Source organism: Serinus canaria, chromosome 2, assembly GCF_022539315.1.
Source record: "Serinus canaria isolate serCan28SL12 chromosome 2, serCan2020, whole genome shotgun sequence".
NCBI classification, from domain to species: domain Eukaryota; kingdom Metazoa; phylum Chordata; class Aves; order Passeriformes; family Fringillidae; genus Serinus; species Serinus canaria.
This window is the reverse complement of record NC_066315.1, coordinates 20477550-20497877: the sequence shown is the minus strand read 5'-3', so window position 1 is coordinate 20497877 and position 20328 is coordinate 20477550. Positions and strand designations below refer to the sequence as shown.

Below are 20328 nucleotides of genomic sequence, written 5' to 3'. Positions count from 1 at the left end.
GCTGGGGCCGGGCCGGGTGTCGCGGCCGTGCCCCGGTACCGCTGCCGGGCCCCCGCGGAAGGCGGCGGGTCCAGCCCCGGTTCCCGGCGTGCTGCGCGGGAGGCGGCGCCTGGCCTTGGGAGGAGGTGGCGGCGGAGCTGCCCGGGGCGGGAGGAGGAGCCGCCGCCGCTGCCGAGGGCTGCTCTCTCTCACCGCCGCCGCCTCGCCGCCGGGAGGGGCGGCCGCCCCCCGCCCCGCCATGCCGCTTTTCGCCACCAACCCCTTCGACCAGGATGTGGGTGAGTGGCTCCCGCGGTGCCGCGGCCCGGCCTCCCCCCGCGGTAACCCCGCGGCCGGCCGGCCTTCCGAGCCGCTCTCGCTCCATCCCCCGCGGCCGGCCTGCCCGCTGTCCCGGCCCTGCGCTGCTGGGCTCGCTGGCGCCCGGCCGGGAAGCGGGAGCAGCGGCGGCGGGCGCGGTGCAGCGGGAGCGGCCGGGCTGGGCTGGGCCGGGCCGGGCCGGGCCGGGGCCGCGTCCCGGCGGGGGCCGGCCGGGGCCAGCGCCGGGGCCCTTGTGGCCTTGAGGGCCGCGGGGCTGAGCGCGGGGATGCTCGTGGGGGACGGGCTGGCCTGCTCAGCACGAGTAACGCCGCAGCACAGCAAAACAAGCAGTGCGAAAGGTCCGCGCTGGAGTGTTTTTGAAAGGATGAACGGTAAAAAGCACCATCTACAGTAGCTTCACAGACAAGCATGAGAAAATCATTAGAGCGTTTTGTATTTAGTTCTTTAAAGGGGATTCCTGTGGGAGCTTTCTCTTTTGCTTTCAAGTGAAGCTTGATGTGCTGAGCTCAGGTGTTTTCCCCACCTTGCTTGGTCCAAGGCCAGACTAGATAGAGAGGAAGTATCTTGCTTTTACTTTACAAAAATTGTACTTAATGCTGATGTGTTGAAACTGAAGATAAAATGCCATATAGACAGTTAATAATTAGTTCTGTGTGTTTTATTTGAGATTGTGTAATGTGGTTTGGTTTTGACCTGCTGCTGACATCTCATTTGCTTTGAGCCATAAAGGCTTTGTCTGGGGAATCCCATAATATAAAGGGACGTTTTCTCCCGGGTGGATAAGTACACCCCTTGGTTGTTTTCATACAGAAGTGTAACATTGTGTAAGTCTCTTGAAACTAATTTCTTTAATAGTATTAAACTAGCTGTAACTTTCAACTACAGATACATTGTTTCTTACTGTTTATCAGACTTCAGACATTTAGGCTCCAATTCAATTCTTCCATCTCTTCAAAGAAATACCAAGTCAAAACCGTTTGAAAAGTATGTAACCTTTCAGGAGAAAGGATTAGTGCCTAAACAAAGTAGTGAGACATAAAGTCTGTATGTGTGTTATCAGAAATTCTTAGTCTATTGCATCAAAATAAGACAGAGCTCGGTCTTCTCATTTTGAACTGTTAACACTTTTAAGCTGAAGACTGCACTCCAATTAACGATTTTGTTGGTAGCAAACTTCTGACTTATTTTGGAAAACAGTAAATAATTCTTCTTAGTTGTTCTGCTATCTTCTAGTGTAATTTGGCAGCTGAAAGTGAGGAAGAGATTGTACTGCTTGCCGGTTTTCCATGGACTATTAGAGAATTATTTGAACTAATAAGATTAAAAAGGGATAGGCTCAGGTTCTGGCAGGTGTTCACTTTTTTTCTTCCTAGTGCCTCTAGCTGGCAGGGAAGCTCAGACTGCTTGAAAGGGTGTCTCTAGAGCTCAGTTCACTGGATGTGCTCTTCAGCACTGCCAGTCTCAAGGCAGGGCAGTAGCACCCATCAGTTGCTTCAGTGGCTCATTTGCTCTTTTCCAGGTGCAGAGGATGCCAACTCCCTACCTACTGTGCTTGCCTAATATGATCAACAGTGAAGAATTTTCAAAAGTGTTATTCTGTAAACTGTATGAAGAGATATAAAAAACCACTCAGTCCCAAATCATTCTTGGAAAAGCAGATAGTGGGCAATGAGCTGATTTTCACTGGTGGACAGCCTCTTTCTTTTGGCCCCTTTCATGGTGTCCTGAGGGAGACTGAAAGAGCAGCAGGTTGTTCAGCTGGTGACAGCCTACTTTCAGGAGCCTGCTGCCTTTATCCATCACTTAACTGGATTTGTGCCAGGGAGATGGGAATGATGAAGTCTCCCGGAAAGCGTCCCTGGGCTCTTCTTCTCTGGAGCCCTTTGGGAATTTGCTATTATCTGGATGAATTTTTTGGCATGCTTCATAAGACAGCATCAGCTGTAGAGTAAGCTATTATGTTCTCAGGAAACTTCCAAAAGTTGTCAAGACATAGTGCTATTTTTCATTTGGTTTATGTGAGTGAAAGTTGAGTGCTCTGCTCTTGTTCTTAACCAGCAAGAAAGTTTTTTTTTTTTAAATCAGATCCCTGAAGCAGAAAGGCAGTCAGCAGCTATTCTTAATTTCATATGAATTTGAACATTGGTGTAGTTGATAGTATTGCAATAGCTGTGCATTCTTGTCTACTGAACAGCTGATCAGCACTGTGGAGTAGTTGGAAATTATCTTGGAACGATTTAGGATAATGGATTGCAGAGAACATATCTGGAACTAAATTGTTTTCCATCATTTTGAGGAGTGTAAGTATGTCTTACATTCAGGACAAATTTTTCAGTTTGTCTGGCCAGCTAGCAGCATTTGGCTAGTCCTGTTAGTATGCTGCTGCATTGGAACCTGGTCATCCATAATAGTTTACCATTTGTGCCAACTTTGTACACCTGTTTTTTGGTGTAGCTGGCTAAAGAATGTTTTTTAAGACTGCTATTAAATTAATAATATTAAAGAATGCCCAGAGATTTGAGAAGGTTAACCATTGTCATCCTCAAGAACCCAAATCTCTGAGTGAAGCCCAAATACTTTTCATTTTTTGAAGTTTCTTTTTTACCATATTTAGGAATATTTCAGCAGGAAGGGATGCTAATTAGTGGTGACACAAGTTTTCACAATCAAGTTGGGGAACCTTTAATGATATGCCCAAGTAAAAAATGTAATAATGGAATTTAAAAAAAGAGAAAAAAATCACCAAGAACTGGGCCTGTTGAGAGTATAATTAAGAAACTGTAATCTTCCATTTAAGGGGTTAGAATTAAAAGTGTTCTATTAAGTTTGTGGGTTTTGCGTTTCTGCTGTATTCAATCTTATTTCAATCTTAATCATAAAATTATTCCCAGTGAGTTGTTCCTGAGAAATACAGATTTATCTGTAAGTTTGACTCAGGTAAAATAATGGTGAAATTTGCTTTAAGAACCAAAAGACTGTCTACTAATCTGTCACAACAGGCATATTAGTAATGTAGTGGTGCTTAGGTTAGGTTTGATGAAGAACTTACTGCTAAAGCAGTTCTCAAGTGTCATTTAGATATTATCTCAAGAATAAAATCTGTAACTCAGGTTCTGGCATAAGGTGTCATAAAAATCACACATGATATTAAGAGAAAGTGTTAAAAAACATGGGGGATTGGGTTGTTTTTCTTTTTTCCTTGCACATAGTAAAGAATGAAGGTATTTGCACTTGCTCTGGATGTTACTCTGATTCTTACTTTGATGGTTTGAGGCAGCACAGGATTGAGAAGAAATTCAGGCTTGTTATTTACAGTAATAGGAAATTAAGCAGGTGGTTTAGTAAGATAGTAGAACTTGATGTGACTTGTAATCATTTTCCCCATGTTTTATTAACTCTAGCAGTTGTTGATAATTTTATGCTGACTCTTCAAATATTTAATAATATGCTTGAATTACATACGATCAGCCTATAGTTTGATGCTCTTAGAATGTAAGAAATGGTTTGACCATGATTCCCATGGTGCAATTTCTTGCAATAAAATCATTGTTCTTTAGATTTATCCCCTTGCTTAGTCAACATTTTCAAAACATCCAATTACATGTCTCTCTGAGCTGAACTTTTTTGTTGGGCCAGGTTTGCCAAAAGAAGGGAAAATTGTCATAGATGAGTTTCTTGACTCCAGATCATTATGGAGACTGCAGACTGTGAGTTAACATCTGTCTGCAAAGAAAGATGAATTCCAAAGATTGGCACTTTTTTGCCTGAGTTGGCGTACTGTTTTTCTCAGCTTTGTTTTACAAAGGACATTAACTGTGAGTTAACAGGGTGATGGAGCAGAAAATGTGTGGAAAATAAGCTATATCCACCCCCCTTTTCAGTAGTTTATAAATATTTATGAAAAATAGGAACTTCTTACTTAAAGATACCTTTGGTGATAGGTCCTCAGTGAAAAATGGCAATGCTGACAGGATAAGACTAGGTGGAATACCCCTTCAGTGTATCAGCCAGCAAAAAAACCATCTTTTCCACTGTCGGTTAGCAGGCTGTCAGTTCAGGTGGGCACTTTGAAGCCAACATAGTATGTTCTATAGTGAAAGACTGTACTCTCCTGGTAATTCTCTTTCTTTCCTCCCAGGGAAGAACTGCCACTTAAGTGATTCTCCTTTCAGCTGTGACAGTGTGTATTATAATACCAAAATTTAGAAGAATCAAAGTAGATCTTCAACATGTAAAATCTGTTCCTCTAACTGATAAAAATAACACTGCATACCTGATGTGGAAAATTAAGTTTCTTGCTGATCTTCCTTCTGAAATGCTTCTTGTTCTGTGGCTTGGCTTGTGGGCTTCTGCAAGTTCACAGGACATGCCTGTGATACACCTTGTTTACAGACTATTCATCCTTCCAGTGTATCTCTAATGTGCTCACCTTCCTGTTGTGTTGTAATATTTCTGGGTGAAGGGTAGTTTGAGTTCTGTGGATTTGTTAGGGTTATTGTGAGGGATCTAAACATCTAAATTATTTTTGCTCAGCTAGTCTTACAATTTCAGCCTTTTTTTAACCAGGTTGTGAATCCTTTTGTCTACATTCTGCTCAGTTCATTGAGCTGAGGGATGTTCATTTTTGCTGGGCCACTGTAAGCATGGTGAGATCCTACATGGTTTTCTGAAGGAATGGGCTGAGGAGGCCTCAGTCACTGCTGCTTGCTTTGCCTCGGATCAGCTGCAGGGCTTTCACAGGACACCTTCTACAATTGCTCCCAGAAGGACTTGGGAACCCTGCACATGTACAGTTAAACTGCAGAAGTTGGTAAATAGCTTTATCAAAGTCAATGGTACATGGAATTCAAGCTTTTCTCCATGACGCCATTGCCTGTTAAGAGTATTTTCAATTTTGTCTAAATGGAATCTGGCTGGATATATTCTTCTTGTGCACTTCTGAGCATGTTAGTGAAATGAAAAGTGATTAATATTCAAGTGGTGGCTTCTGTAGAATGGACCAACAAATGTACTTGTTCTTTTTATTTGACAGACAAAAAGAGGAAAACTTAAGTGCATTTAACTTCAGTGATGCAGAGTGGCATGTAATCCAAATTTCTCAGCAAGTGCCTGCAAAGAGAAAGAAAAATTTGCAGTCGCTTTCAGTCTTTAAGGGCTATTTAAACTATATTGCTTTGGAATATTAGTGTTTGCAATCTCATAGGGAAGGGGAAATTCTTTATTTAGCCATGTGAAGGAAAGAAAACTTTGAGCAGAAGAGGACAAAGAAAGCTTAGGGGAGTGTTGAATTTTTCGTTAATTATAATGATATAACAGATTTTTGAGGATTTTTTATCATGCTAGAAAATGGTTGTAATATGAGTCTGTGAGTTGAAGACTGTCTTTAGCTATTCTTTTGAAGACTTTCTGTAGCCATTTGTCTCTTTGTAATTGAAGTTACAACTTCAGTATTTCATTTTAATGATGTCCAACTGTGAAAATGATGTTACATCCATGAATAGAGTAATAGCAAATAATAAGTAGGATGGTTGAAAAGCTTATATTGGTAGAATTTTCTGACAGTTTTCACTTCTACTTGTTTTAACAGCTTACATTTTAAGTGTTGGGTTTGAAGGTATTTTGATCTAGATTTGTTATTTCCTGAAATTCTATTAGTTTTAACATCTTTGAGACTTCATTGCAGAAAAATAGCTCAGTTCTTAAACTGGGGTTTTTCTTTCAAAATAAACTTCAGTAAAAACTGAAGCTTGAGAAGCTGAAGCCTGCCAAGAACTCTCTCTGAAAATGATGTTAGCAATGGATAGGCACTAAGTTTTCTGCCCTGAGAAATGCATCATGTGGTTCACTGCAGTATCCAAACAGTCATGAGAGTATTTACTCTTGCAAATTTCTGTTAAGGCAGTAAAATGCTATTGTTAAGATGCAGAACTAAGGCAGAGAAATCAAGTGACTAGCACATATTTCCATGGCAAATCTGCAGCAATATTTATATTCCTTTTACCAGCACCTAAAGCATCAACCACTAAATCTGGCCATGGATTTTTTTCAACATGCACTACCTTTCTTCTGTCTAATACTACATTGTAAATCTGATGATTAATTTCTTTTAGGACAGGCATATATTTTAGGTAATTTTTATTTCTGAGGAAAGGGTTGGGGGGTTTTTTTCTTTCTTTCTCTCTTAAAATAATCAACTGCGATTCTGTTTTGAATGTAATAGGGAACTTCAAATAGAATCAGAATGCAAATTTTTTTTGCTTTGCCTATAATTTATAAATAATGCACAAAATCAGAGGAGCAAACAGAATTTTATCAATGCTTCAAGCATTCAGGTTTTTGTAAATTAGAGGGAAATGGGGCCTCAACACACTTAATGAACCTTATGACACAAGGAGAGGCAGGGTGATTTAGGTGTCCCAAAAGAGCTCGTGCAATAGCCTGTGTACTTTCAACCAATGCATAAGTAATTAAACTCATATATTTAGATATTTTTGGCCTGGCTTCTCAATCAATAGGTGTAACTCTGTCTTCTGGATTTTAGGTACAGTATTTCAGTGAGAGTCTATGGCATTTGTAATGAGGAATGATGTTTTCCTTAGAACCCAGGTGCTATTCAGTGCCATGAAAAAAGTTACAATGTATGTTTGGAAGAATTATTTCAGCATATAGGTGCTTTATTTAAAGGACATTATACTCTACAAATTATTGAGACGCTAAAGATACAAACACAGCTGAGATTTCCATCAAACAAAGGGCATTTTGCTTCAGAATGTTTTATTTGTTCTGTGTGTGATTTATGACAGTGTTTGTGTGGTTGGAGCACCAATTCTGACTCAGGAGTTAGGAAGCTACAAATTGTTGGTCACTGAAAGGTGTGTTGGTAGGAAAGTACAATTAATGCCTACCTTGTTTTCTTTTATGTTTTCCTAGGTGTCTGGTTTAGGTACAATATATGTTTTAGAGACTGAATGTTGGGCAAGATGGAACTGGTCTGGCCCAGTATGGCTAGTGTTCTGAATGCAGAAGTGTAAGGAGAGAGACCTAGTGATCCAAGGTCTGCGCCTTGCAAAGTGGCCAAAAAATGATATAAGTTTTTTGTCTCTCTTCTGTTTGTTTTAGGAACTAAATAAATCATTGAAATAATTTAGAAAGGGATTCTTATATTGTCTCCGAATATTGTTGGCTTTTGACCAGAGAACCCATAGATCCAATTATTGTTTTCCTCTGAAATTGTGGCTCTTACGAGTATGTGTGTGTCTTTATGGAATTACTGGTAAGAAAAAAATATTAAATAACTCCTGAAAAAATAAAAGTGAGCAGTAAAGACAAGTAATGAAAAAAAAAAAAAAAAGGAAAAACAAGGGAAAAAAACAGTTTAAAAAATTCAAACTACTATTTTTCTAACTGCTATTAATAGTAATTAGGATTAATAATAATTATAAATTACTACAAATTAACCTGATGCAACATATGATTGTACAGTCTTGCACTGCTTAAAATTACTATTGTAGGCCTTGCTTGTGCTCTGAAAACAATGCCTTGAATTTGAGTGGTGCAGCTTCATGGAAGAGAGCTGTGAAGTAGTCCTTTTCCCTTTGTGTTTGGCATGGCATTAGTAAGAGGCCTTTTTTGTGGACAGTCAGCTCAGACAGTATGCTGCTAACATTCTCAGTATGTTCTTAACTTCTAACTTCTCTTGTTTGAGACAGAATTTTAGTAGAACTCCAGAGGCAATTTTTTTTCCTCTTGTCTTACCATTAATTTTATTATCTGATTGATTTATTGGATGACTGTTACTAGAGAAGACTGAAAGTATACACTGAAACTTGGTTTCAGGCTGAAATTTACTAATAAACTATCTAGTGTTTGTTGGTGGAGGAAATATCCTAGGGGAAGGCATAAAAAGCAAATGGCACTTCTTACGTAGGACTAACTTGGACTGCCAAGAAAGAACGTGGTCATAGCAGAAAACTTGTAATTGTACTCACGGATAGATTTACAAAATGTTCTCATTGAGAATTAAAATAAAAGCTATAATTAGTGTGGTTAATGTGAATCAGGGATTTCATCAATCACTATCTTATTTGGAGTTTTAGCCAAAGTATTTGATTTAGCATAAAGCACAGTTTGCTGTTATATTAAACATGTATTAGTTTACCCCTTGGTTTGTAGAAGACATAACTGATTGCTATGTCATTTCTCTTTGCTGACACTTAGTGAGGAAAGAAGGGTCAGTTGTTGTCAAAAATACAGACAACTGTCTGTTATGTAGAACAATGGAAAAGACCAAGGTTTCATTTCCATTGGATTGCTCATCTCTCTGCTAAATGATGTGCCAACTGAAGTGCAGCATTAGGCAAGAGTGACCAGTCTGGGTTTGTGAGCTCCTTGTGCAAGCTCAGAGCCTGGCAGGAGCTGAAGGCTTTGGAGAGAACTGTGCAGGCACTCTTTGTCTGGAGCTGGTCCAGCTCCAGTAGAGCAGGCAATGAGCTGAAGCAGTGGAGTCCTGGGAGTAAACTGCCTCCATGTGGTCTGTTTTGTCTGTCTCTGGACTGTGCTTATCAGCTGCTTTCAGTCTGAGGAGCGCAGCGTAGGAAACTCAGGCTCTGTGTTTCAAAAAAGCAGTTCTGGTGCCACAGAGTTGAGACTGTCTTTGGAGCAGAACAGCTGCTGTGTGCATAGACTGGTTCATGCAAGGCATTGAGTTCAAGTGTCTTACCAGAAAATCACAAATCTCTATGATTGTTGGTCAAAAGCTTGAATTGGAACAAGAGCAGACTGAAAGGAAAATGAAATGGTTGGTTGATCAGATAGTATATCTTAGTGCTAGATATTAGCATGATATCTACCCATAATTTTTGATATTTCTGTTGATTATGAATGCTTTTTGTAATCAAACAAGTTTTCTGATGGGGTTGAGAGAGAAGAGGTAATGTCCCTCTACTTTATCTGAGAGAACATACAGAATAGTAACTAACTTCCATTTGGGATTTCCCTATACTGTTTTGCTCTTGGCTTGCATCAGGCCGTAGAGCTGATGTGCTATCATTTCAGTTGTATGTATGTCAGTGTTGAATGTATGTTGTATGTATGTCAGTATTTCCTCAGAAATACTTTGGGAGCACATAACCACAGAGTTTTGCTTGACTGCATTTTTGTTTGAATTAAGAAATAAATTAACTGTAACCTACATCAATTTGTAGGACATAGAAACTCATTCGCAAGGAAAGCCATCAACTTAGATATGAAGAATCCTTGTAATTTGTGGAGATTAGATGTTTTGCTTTGTCTTTGTCTTTGCAATTTTGCCAGTGCTAATCAAGATAATGAATCTTTCCCAGCAGAGAAGTTTTTATAGGAAATCGTTGGTTCCTTTCATAAAACTAAGTAGTCCAAGAGATCCCCTAAAGAACGGTATTTACTGCTGAGGCATATTTTGTGTTTGTAGCTGAAACTGTAAACATTAGATGAAGAGCAGGGATGGGAAACAAAGTTTCTGTATTATTTCTATGCCCATTCTCCTACTTTTTGGTTAGTAATTAAAAATGCAGGTGCATTCCTTTATGCTCTCCAGTCCTGAGCTGATGTATCAGTGTTTAGATAATCTTCAACTGAGCTGCAGTGTAAGGCTCAGTTTCCTTTAAAGCTTTTATTTATTGTTGTCCTTGCTGTAACTAAGCTTTTGTGGGGAACACGTAGGGAGGGAGTCTATTTTTTCTTCTGACATTGAATCTATTTCTTCTCTACCTCCTCTCTCTATTTCTTTAGTCTTTACCAGGGGCACTTGTCTTATTCAAAAGATTTGGAAGGAAGAGTCACAATGGCTTCTTTGAAATTAACTTTGGTTTAGTAGTCTTTATAGCTGAAAAGAAACAGTGAAATGTATCATCCAAAGCAGAAGTAAGAATGGGAATATAGAAGTTTAATGATTATGATGACTTTTTAAGTCCTTCTTGTTGAGATGTAATACATGAAAAGAAATGCAAGACACAGCACTTTTAGTGTCTGAGAAGGTGATAAATTCAGTTGTATCTGACTCTGCAGTGAACCAATGCTTTGGGTATTCATATCTCATTAAACTTCATATGGAAATGGAAAAAAAATCTGTTGATAGCTGTACTGCTTGTTTCATGTTTTGTGTGCATCTTTATGATGTAGTAAAACAACCCCAAAATATATTTGTTTTTTAATTAAAATTAATGGTCACAAGTGAACATTAGAAAATTAAAAATAATTAGATACAACATTGTTAATATATGAGTTTTATTAAGTATAGGGATTTTTCATACATTTAGAAATATACAAAGAAGTAATGTATCAATGTATTTGTTAACAATTTAAAATGGTTTTAAATTTTTATTTTGATTTACTTATACTTTATTTATCAGAGAAAGCAACCAGTGAGATGAACACTGCAGAGGACTGGGGCCTCATCTTAGACATCTGTGATAAAGTTGGACAGTCACGCACAGGGTAAGTAACTTCAGGAATTTCTTCCCCAAATGTTTTTAATTCTGTTATTTCAGTCTCATACCCAGGTGAGAGGAGGGAATTTTTTGTTATCTTTTGCAAACTTCTACAACAGCTGAATTTACCCTAAATTGATTACAAGTAAAAGGAAAATGTATGGGGTTTCTGCTGAAATATTTTGCAATCCTTGCTTTGGAGATACTGGTGGATGCGTTAAAATTAGGACTTGTGTACAGCAGCTTTTCGCCAGTGTAACAGATAAAATAAATTGATATGTTTTAGCAGTATCACTGTAAACCAAGGAAGCGTCACAAGGCATTTTTCTTACAGAAAAATCATAATCTAAGTTGGAAGTGACCTCCAGAGGTCATCTGGTCCAACCCCCCCCCAGCTTCAAACAGGTCTAGATCAGGTTGCTCAGGACCGTGTCGAGTCTTGAATGCCTCCAAGGTCAAAGGTTCTGAAACTTCTGTGGGCAACATGTTTCAGTATTTAACTAGTTCTACTTACTAAGTAAGGAAATAAAATAATTATTCTGCAATCTGTTTGCAATTTTTACTGTTCCAACTTGTCTGCTGCATCTTGCCCTGTGACTGTGCAGCTCTGAGAAAGAATCTGGCTGCATCTTCTGTGTATACTCTGATTAATTGCTTGTTGAAAGCAGTAAGCCCCACTTTTTGGCTGCTCTTCTCAAAGCTGAAAGCACCTCTCCCATCTTTTCCTTGTATGTGACCCTCCCTTACCATCCTGGCAGCTATCTGTTGGACTTAGGGCAGTGTGTAAATAGCCTTCCTGCAGTGGGGAGCACCAAAGTGGACAAAATGCTCCAGATGCAATCTTACAAGTGCAAAATGGAGGGAAAGGTTCACTTTCTAACCTTGTTGGTTTTGCTGACCTGTACTTCAAGTTGAGATGTGGTTGATTGTCTTAGCTGCCAGGCTGCACTGCTGACTCCTCTCACCCAATAGGACCTGCAGATAATTTCCTGCTTCTCATGTGGTCAGCTCCTGGCTTCATTTAAAATGCAATACCTTATCCTTGTTCTTATTGGACTTCCAGTCTGCCCATTTCTCCAGCCTGTCCAGGTCCCTCTGAACATTATCCATGGCCTCTAGTGTACTGATATGTTCCCCTTCAGCTTGCTCTGGTCAGTAAGTTACTGAGAGCACTGTTGCTCCCAGCAGAGATCCCTGAAGGATACTGCCTGCTAACTGGAATTTGCACTACAGGTGACAACTCTGAGCTTAGGAGACTAGTTTTCCACCCACCTTTATTCAGCCCATATTTCACTAGCTATGTGATAAGGACACTACAAGGACTTCAGCTGTATGTTAAAAATTTGCTAAAACCAAGGTATAAAGCTTCTGCTGCCCTCCATTGTTCTCACCATCAGACCACCTGTGTCTTTGTCACAGAAAACAACAAGGCTTTGTGTTTCTTCTCCTTGTCTTCAGAAACTATTCTCTGTCAGCAGGGCTTTGGAAAATGTACATTTTGGAGATGTGATACTAAATTAAACACATCTTAATATGGGCTGCTAATGTTTCATGTTTGATTATTTACTGAGCTTTTTCATAGAATTTATGCATGAACTTACTTTTTGGACAAGTAAAGATAAAGTATAATTTGAACTAGCCACTAAAAAATACAGTTTAAAGACATAATTTCAGAGTATTTATAGTACTTTCAGTCAGTGTAGTTTTAGGACTTGGAAATGTTTTAAATACACCTTTTTGAAGCATTTCTTGTAAAAACTTAGGAATGGAACAAACTCAAGGAGAAAGTTTTGCCACTGATGCACTAGAAGGCTTCTCTGAGAATGACTTGGATTGCCTTGTAGAACTGCTAGAAACAGTATGAGATGCCAGACAGCAAAGTCCCACCTGGGACTTTTGTTCCTAAGATCAGGTTTGCAAATAATCTTATTCCTTGGGATTAGAGATGGTCTCTGGAGGAGTACATAAAAATAGCACAGCATATTGAGGCTTCTGTGCTGTTGTGTATAACTGTAGTTAAGATAACAGCTGGCAAGTGGTTAATAATGTTTCATATTAGTCTTTGTATGTAAAACTGCATTTCTATTCCTTGAACACATTGATGCTAAGCTTGTAACAGTAACTATGTTATTGAATGTTTCAGTATTCTATTTAATCACTGAAAGCCTTTCCACAGATGAAATTTAGTCTCACAGCAACACAGCCTGAACAGTGCTCAAATGTGTGTAGCTGCAAGAGACAGCAGTATAGATAAAGCTGGAGATGTTCTGGTAATATGCAGATAAATTCCTGTTAGGATTTCTGAGGTTTGTTTTTGTTGATTTCGGTCTTTTTCTTTTATGTATTTGTATTTTAATATTTTTCTTAATAAAATTGTTTTATAAAAGAAAAGTGGGACTTTAACCTTTGTAATATTTATCCTGCTTGTAATAGGCTGCCAGCTGACTTGTTGGTTAAATTCAGATTCTGTTAAAACTTGCTGAGAGTGGGTTTTCTTTGTTTTTAATGGATTATGTCATGCAGTAGCAAGGTAAAGCAAGACAATGTTTCCCATTAGGAAGTTTAAATGAGATATGCTTAGCTGTTTGAAATACTCCTGCAGTTTAAGTTCCTCTGACAAGGATGCAAGTCTTCTTAACTGGGATTGGCTTTAATCTTTTAACCAATTCTGCTCCAGTACAAGCTGTTTGTTACTGTTCTTGGCAGAAGTTTAGCTTACAAAAATCACTCCTTTGTGGATTTTCGTTGTAGTAGTCTATAAGCTCCATTGCATCCTGCAGCATTCTAGATGTGGATTGCCTTACACCTGAAGCCACAGCAGCCTAGAAAAACACTCATTCATTAAGTAGCACTTCTGGTATAGCACATTGTCTGCAAACTCGTTGGTATCCAGATTAATTGTTAGAAATCTGTTACACTACAGAGGTGTTGCATTTTCTCATAAGATAAATTAGTTACTGTTCCATAACATCATTGCTACTGTTATTTCTTATGTTGTAATACTCTCCATACCGAGAATTACAAATTGCTGAAAATATTACCTTGCTTCTTTTAATCCAAACAACTGAACCAGATTTTTAGCAAGTTAGAATTCCACTGAATCCCTCTCTTTGACTACTTTCTCGGTTTTTTGTGAATTTCAAAATCAGAGTTGCTATTAGAATTTTAATAGAAAACACAAGAAATACAGAGAAAGTATGTCAATATTTTAAACAATATGACTTGTTTACAATAGCCTATATGAGATACTACTCTGTGTAGTACAGAATTAACATTTTCTGCATGTTTCGCATGCAAGTTCTTAGATGATCTAAAATTTGTCTAATAATGAGACAACACCTTTTTTAATCTCTGGATTTCCATTAGCTCATACAGCTCAGCAGTTGCACATCACATTGTTTGCATCCTGTTTTTTGCCAATATTAGCTCAATGAGCAAGTTGCCTTTTCAGCTTAGAAACATGATTAAAACAAAAGTTTTACTGTTAGAGGCAATCCTTTCTGTCTCCAGGTTTTGTACAGCTTTCTTTAAAACTTGTTTATTTTAAAAATTTTCAAAATTTTAATCACATGGAGTGATTCTTGAGGTTGTACTTTGCAGGGTCAGGAGTTGGACTTCAATGATGTTTGGGGGTCCCTTCCAACTCAGGATGTTCTATGATTGTATATTTGACTGGCATTTTAAATCTGACTACAGGAAAGGTATTGATTTTTGCATAGTGTTGCTTTTCTACAATGAAAATGCTTACAAAACTGAATCTATCATCTCAGAATAAAAGAATATTATAAAATTTGGATGGTTCATTGAACAGGATAAAAGGAAAAATTAATGGACAGGTATGGTATATTTTAGCAAAGATGCCTTGCCTTCTTCAGTCATTTCAGTGCTAGCCGGTTCCTAACTCTAATTGGGCTTGCATTTGGCTTTGAGACACTTGTACTGTTTATTTCATGAGACATACTGGTCTACATTGAAACTTTCACAACTTCAGTTTTTTTCCAGAAAAGTTACTTAATAAAAAAAAAAAGATGGCTGAAAAAAATGGAGTCAGTGGCTGAGAGACTACACCAAGGGTTGAGAAAATAGAAATGTTCATTGCAGTGCTCTCTGTTGGGGGTGGGTATTGGCAAATTGTCATTGAGAAATGGTTTGTCCATATTGCTGCTTGCCTAACTTTGTCTTGATTCCTTCAGGATTAATCACTCCCTCAGCAAGTCAGTGTTCTGGTTAGCTGTTTCTTCTTTGGTTGTTTTTGTGCCTGTTCATGCAAGAGAGAGCAGCAAACTTGCTTACTTGATAGTTTTCCAATGTGTCCTCCATTTCCCCACCCCCCCCCCCACCCCCACATTACACAATCTCAGTAGCATTTCATTGTAATTGAAGTGTATGCCTCACAGGCTGACCAGGAAGCTTTATGACCAGCCTGTTTCTGAAGGAGCAAGGAGGAAAGCTGAGTCCCACAGAGTTACCTTAGACTGTAAATGAACAATAAATTCCTGAACATATCTGAAATGTTTTGTGCAGAGTAGTATTTTAGATTGCAAATGCTGCTAATTGTGTCCTTGTTAAATAAAATATTATCAGAATTTTTTTCTACTTTCTAAAACTAAACCTGAAATTAATTGTATTTTCTATATGAATTGGTTTATGATACCATATGATGCCACATATGAGACATAGCTTCTATTATATCTTGCCATATTTTCACCCTACTTTTTATTATTACTCATTGTGGTGCCTCTGAAATGATCATCATTGGAGTGGAGCTGTGGCTGAACATTTGTATAGTACAATTTGAAGAGATGCCTAATAAGTGGACAGCATTCTACACTCACAGAGTGCATGCGTCCCTCTGGTTTCTGCATAGTACTTCTCATAATTTACACACTAAATTGTATGATGAATTGATGGCCTGTCTAGAAAAGGTCTTCTTACTCTGTGTGACTAAAGATTGGTACACCTGGGTTATTTTCTTTATCTACATGTAATCCAAAGATTTCTTATTTTAAACGTTTGAATATTTAAAACTTTTAACACTCAATTATTGATAATTTCTTTTAAATATATGAACAAGTAGATTGTACTTGAGACATGCTGATGATCATTTGGCTTTGAGGCTTTCTTATTACTTTTAATAAGACTTTGGATTCCTTTGTAAAAAACACCATAGGCTAATGATCCTATTCCTGAACTGCTAAGCTCTTGATCCTGCACCCTGCCTTTATAAATACTGGCTTGACAATGGGCAAACACTTTTTTGAGCTTGCAATCCTATCACATTGTTAATCCTACTCATAAACTAATGGTTAAAGATAGCAGTTAGTTCTAACCATTTTAGCCTGTATTCTTTGTCAATTAACGTGATCATGTGAGAAATCTTGGATAATTAATAGATAAAAGGTAGTACTTGCCTTAAAGCCTTCATCTGTAATAATTGGTATATGAAGGTATACACTGAATGGTATGTACTTGTGCTGTGTGACAGCACTTTCTATAATTAGTGCCACTAAATATGAGGTGGACATTTCTGTAAAATGTAGACACTGCCAAATATAGTATAGCCAAGCAGTAGTGTAACTTATACCTGAGTTTCATGTTAGTTTTTGGATATCAGTTCAACAGAAAAATACTCTTGCTTCCAAAGACAACCATGCGATAAATGTGTAAACTCCGTAAGTGTGTAAAATCTCTTAGTTTAGATTTACCTTCTTTTTTCCTCCTTTTCTACTTACCCTCTTCCAGGGTTATCTTTTCAGGGATATTCAACAGATAATGATTGTATGCCCTTGTTCATTCCTACCTCAACCTGGCTCAGCTTTCCACTACTTTATAGAAAGAACAAAGTATCAGAAAGTCACCTAGATTTTAGTATGCTAAACTTTCTGAAGTCCGCTTTCAAATTCTTTGTTGAAGTTGCTTTTCATGTTATTTCTATCTACCACAACATAGGTAAGACTTGAATTCTGTATTTAATTGTTTTGAAACTTTGATGTAGGTTGTCTAACAGGTGTTTTTTAATAATTTATTGGTTCATTACATATCTTCTTTATAAATGTTTTTCTGTAAATTACAAGAGACTGAGGAATGTGGTGGTAATTCAAACTAAAAGTAGCAAAAGGATGTTGGTAAATCAGTATGTAAGGAAATGTTCTTACATATATATGTGAAATATAGGGGAGTAGGTGCATGGATTACAGACAATTCCAGTTCTCTAACTTTTAGGGATTTTATGCATTTCTGGAGTATTTATAGTAATTCGCTCTAAGTACAAGAAGTAATAAAAATTACTGAGAAGTTTTGATACTTAAGAGAGATACAAATCATACTGATAGAAATGGCTATAACTGTTTATGATGTTTATTTTTAGATGTTCTTGTTTTAAATTATAAGCTACTAAATAATTTACTCACGGTGTTCAGGAGATCTTGCTATCTGGTAATGTTGTCAGCATTGTCATGTGTGCAGTAGGAAATGTTCATTCCATTCCGTGTTTTTAGAGCTATCTTGTGTTTTTCAGGCCTAAAGACTGCCTCCGCTCTATTATGAAGAGAGTGAACCATAAAGATCCGCACGTCGCCATGCAAGCATTAACAGTAGGTTCTTTTTAACGTAGCTCATTTTATTCCTGAAAAGTTATATTGCTAAGAATTTCTAAGTTTTAATTTTTCTTTCATTAGCTTCTAGGAGCATGTGTATCAAACTGTGGCAAAATCTTTCATTTAGAAGTCTGTTCAAGAGATTTTGCCAGTGAAGTAAGCAATGTGTTGAATAAGGTAATGTATTGCATTGACTTTTATGTCTCACCTGTAAGTGAAATTAGATAGAGAATTGGGGTAATGTGAAAGTGGAATGGAATCTACTTTTAGAGGACTGGAAAGATGGAGGAGGGGAAAAGAGAAGATTACTGTAAAGACTTTGGCTCTCAGAACTTCTTGAATGCCACTTTATACTAGTTAACATAGATATTCTCTTTGGGGGAGGTGTGGTGTGTTAATTTATAAATAAGCTACTATATTTTCACTCTAAATAACATCAGTGAAACATTAAATACAAATATGATGAAATGGAGATAGAACATGTAATTTTATTGTACTTTATTTTGGGCCTAGCACATGCTGTACTGGCACAAACACAATACTGATGTATTATTCTCCCTTTCTAATAAAGTCTGAGTGCTAAACTTGACTACAAAGTAAGGTATCTATATGTTCTATATTGACAGTAACATGCAATTACGTGAAAGTAAGATCAGATTCTTACATTATTTAACTAGTTTCTACTGTCCATGCAGGGTCATCCAAAAGTTTGTGAAAAGCTGAAAGCCCTTATGGTGGAATGGACTGATGAATTCAAGAATGACCCACAGCTTAGTTTAATATCTGCTATGATAAAAAATCTCAAGGAGCAAGGAGTTACTTTCCCAGCTATTGGTTCACAGGTATATTAGATTTTTGTGGTTGTTCTCAAAGTGTGTCACAAATTCTTTTTATCCTCAGCTCTGAATTTTACAGTTTGTACTCTTGAATTCTAGAATGTTTGGCAAACAGAATGAAAGCTATCTTGTCTTAAGAAAACTTTGAGGAGTGAAATGCTCTAAATTATTTTAGATTTTTATATAGTAGATGAATACAAAGCAAAAGGGTCAACTTATTGCAATGTCAGTTTTGTCTTGGATTCATTTTTACATCTTTTACTTTTGACTAGGCTGCTGAACAGGCAAAAGCAAGTCCAGCTCTAGTTGCCAAAGATCCTGGTACAGTAGCCACCAAAAAGGAAGAGGAGGATTTAGCTAAAGGTGAGTGCATTTATTTGCTGACATGATGCATATTGATTTATTTAAATGAGCAGTAGCCAATCTGGATGTGTTACTAATGGTTTTCTTCAATAGTCAACCCACCAAAGTCTACTTTTAAAGAGATCTATGTCTCAAAAGCATATCTGCATGAGTTTCATAATGTTTGTGTCCTCACTGTCCCTTCTTAAATATGATCCATTTTTTTCTGCAAACTTGAGCTGAGTTTCGTATGAGTGAAACTTCTCTGCTCAGTCAATTTAATTGAAAATGACCCAGAAATGTGAAATTATTCAAGGAATGATAGGGAGGAAAATAAAGGAAGGGGCACATTTTTCTTGTTTAAGCAAAAATCATTTGTTAATTATGAATTACAGAGAGACTTTACTGTGAAGGTGACCAAGAACTTGCACGGGTTTCCCAGGGATGTCATGGTGTCTTTATTCTTGGAGATATTAAAAAGTTGTCATTGGCAGTCAGCTGTGGTGACCCTGAGTGAACAGAGGATTGGACCAGATGACTTCCAGAGGTGCCTTCCAGCCTCAGCCAATCTGTGTAAATCTGATTCTGTGAATCCAGGCTAAGGGCTTCTGTCTAACAGAGAACCAGTGTGCACTGGAACAGATTATCTTTTTAATGTTCCAATCAATCTGGAAAAGCTCAACGTGGTGTAAGATGTAAAATAAGAATGTAAATATTTTACATCAGTTCAAGGTTGTAACAATAACATCATACTTTGTGGAGTTACTCTATTTGTTCTTAAATGCTATTTATTCGTCCTGTCCATGTTGGAAGCCTCAGCAAATCCACAGGCAGAATTTTGCTCTCTTTGTTATTTACCATTAATTCTCAGAGAAGGACATAAAGTCATTAAAATGCAACAGGAATAGAATTATACGAAAAGCTTTCACAGAATTAAATTTTCATATCCATCAACCCATTTTTATACGGAATTTTCATCTGAGTAACTCTTCTTTTGTAGCTATTGAGCTGTCACTAAAAGAACAAAGGCAACAGCAGACAACACTTTCCAGTTTGTATCCCAGCACCTCAAGCCTTTTAACAAACCACAAACATGAGGGCCGAAAGGTTCGTGCAATCTATGATTTTGAGGCTGCTGAAGATAATGAACTAACTTTTAAAGCTGGAGAACTTATAACTATACTTGATGACAGGTAAGTTATATAGAAAGCCTCCTAGAATTAGGCTAAAATTAATTAGAAATAATTATATCTTCTATACCTTGAAATACAATGAATGAAAACATATTTTTGTATTAATACTTTGTTATGTTATCTTCTCAGTAAAATAAATGTATTTGCGTAAAATAAATAAATGTATTTGCATAAAAATTCCTGTGGAAAGATTTCTGCACAAATGCAAGTTATATTTATGTGCTAGTAATATAAAAGCCTTTACTGTGCAATTCCTAGGAAAGTTCCATGTGAGTATGGGATTTCTAATGTATGGGGGCTTTACTTATTTTTTATTTTTTAATCTTTAGTGATCCAAATTGGTGGAAAGGTGAAACTCATCAGGGTATAGGATTGTTTCCATCTAATTTTGTAACAGCTGATCTTTCTGCTGAACCTGAAATGAGTAAGTAACATTACATTTATATATATAAATATATATGTTTAACTCTTCCCCTTATGATGGTGTTCAGTTGCAAGTTAATGTGATAACTGAAGTAAAACTGAGGAACCCTTGCTATGCTATCACAACAGTCAGACCAAGGTTGCCCAAGCTGTC

The 20328-nt window shown here is 37.6% G+C and overlaps 1 protein-coding gene across 2 annotated transcripts in view; it reads left to right on the top strand.

Annotated features, from left to right (window-relative positions):
- The first annotated feature begins 134 nt into the window (after window positions 1-134).
- The window catches only part of STAM (signal transducing adaptor molecule), a 32346-nt gene continuing 12152 nt past the window's right edge, over window positions 135-20328 (top strand). Inside the window, exons 1-8 of one of the 2 annotated variants that reach the window (XM_030231951.2) lie at window positions 135-278; window positions 10707-10791; window positions 17302-17377; window positions 17462-17557; window positions 18076-18222; window positions 18489-18579; window positions 19559-19751; window positions 20081-20175. In XM_030231951.2, coding sequence (XP_030087811.1) covers window positions 239-278; window positions 10707-10791; window positions 17302-17377; window positions 17462-17557; window positions 18076-18222; window positions 18489-18579; window positions 19559-19751; window positions 20081-20175 — 823 coding nt within the window. In that variant the 5' untranslated portion in view covers window positions 135-238. Of the gene's footprint in view, window positions 279-573; window positions 690-10706; window positions 10792-17301; window positions 17378-17461; window positions 17558-18075; window positions 18223-18488; window positions 18580-19558; window positions 19752-20080; window positions 20176-20328 lie in introns of those variants that run through there. The other variant, XM_050970806.1, reaches the window with a different exon arrangement.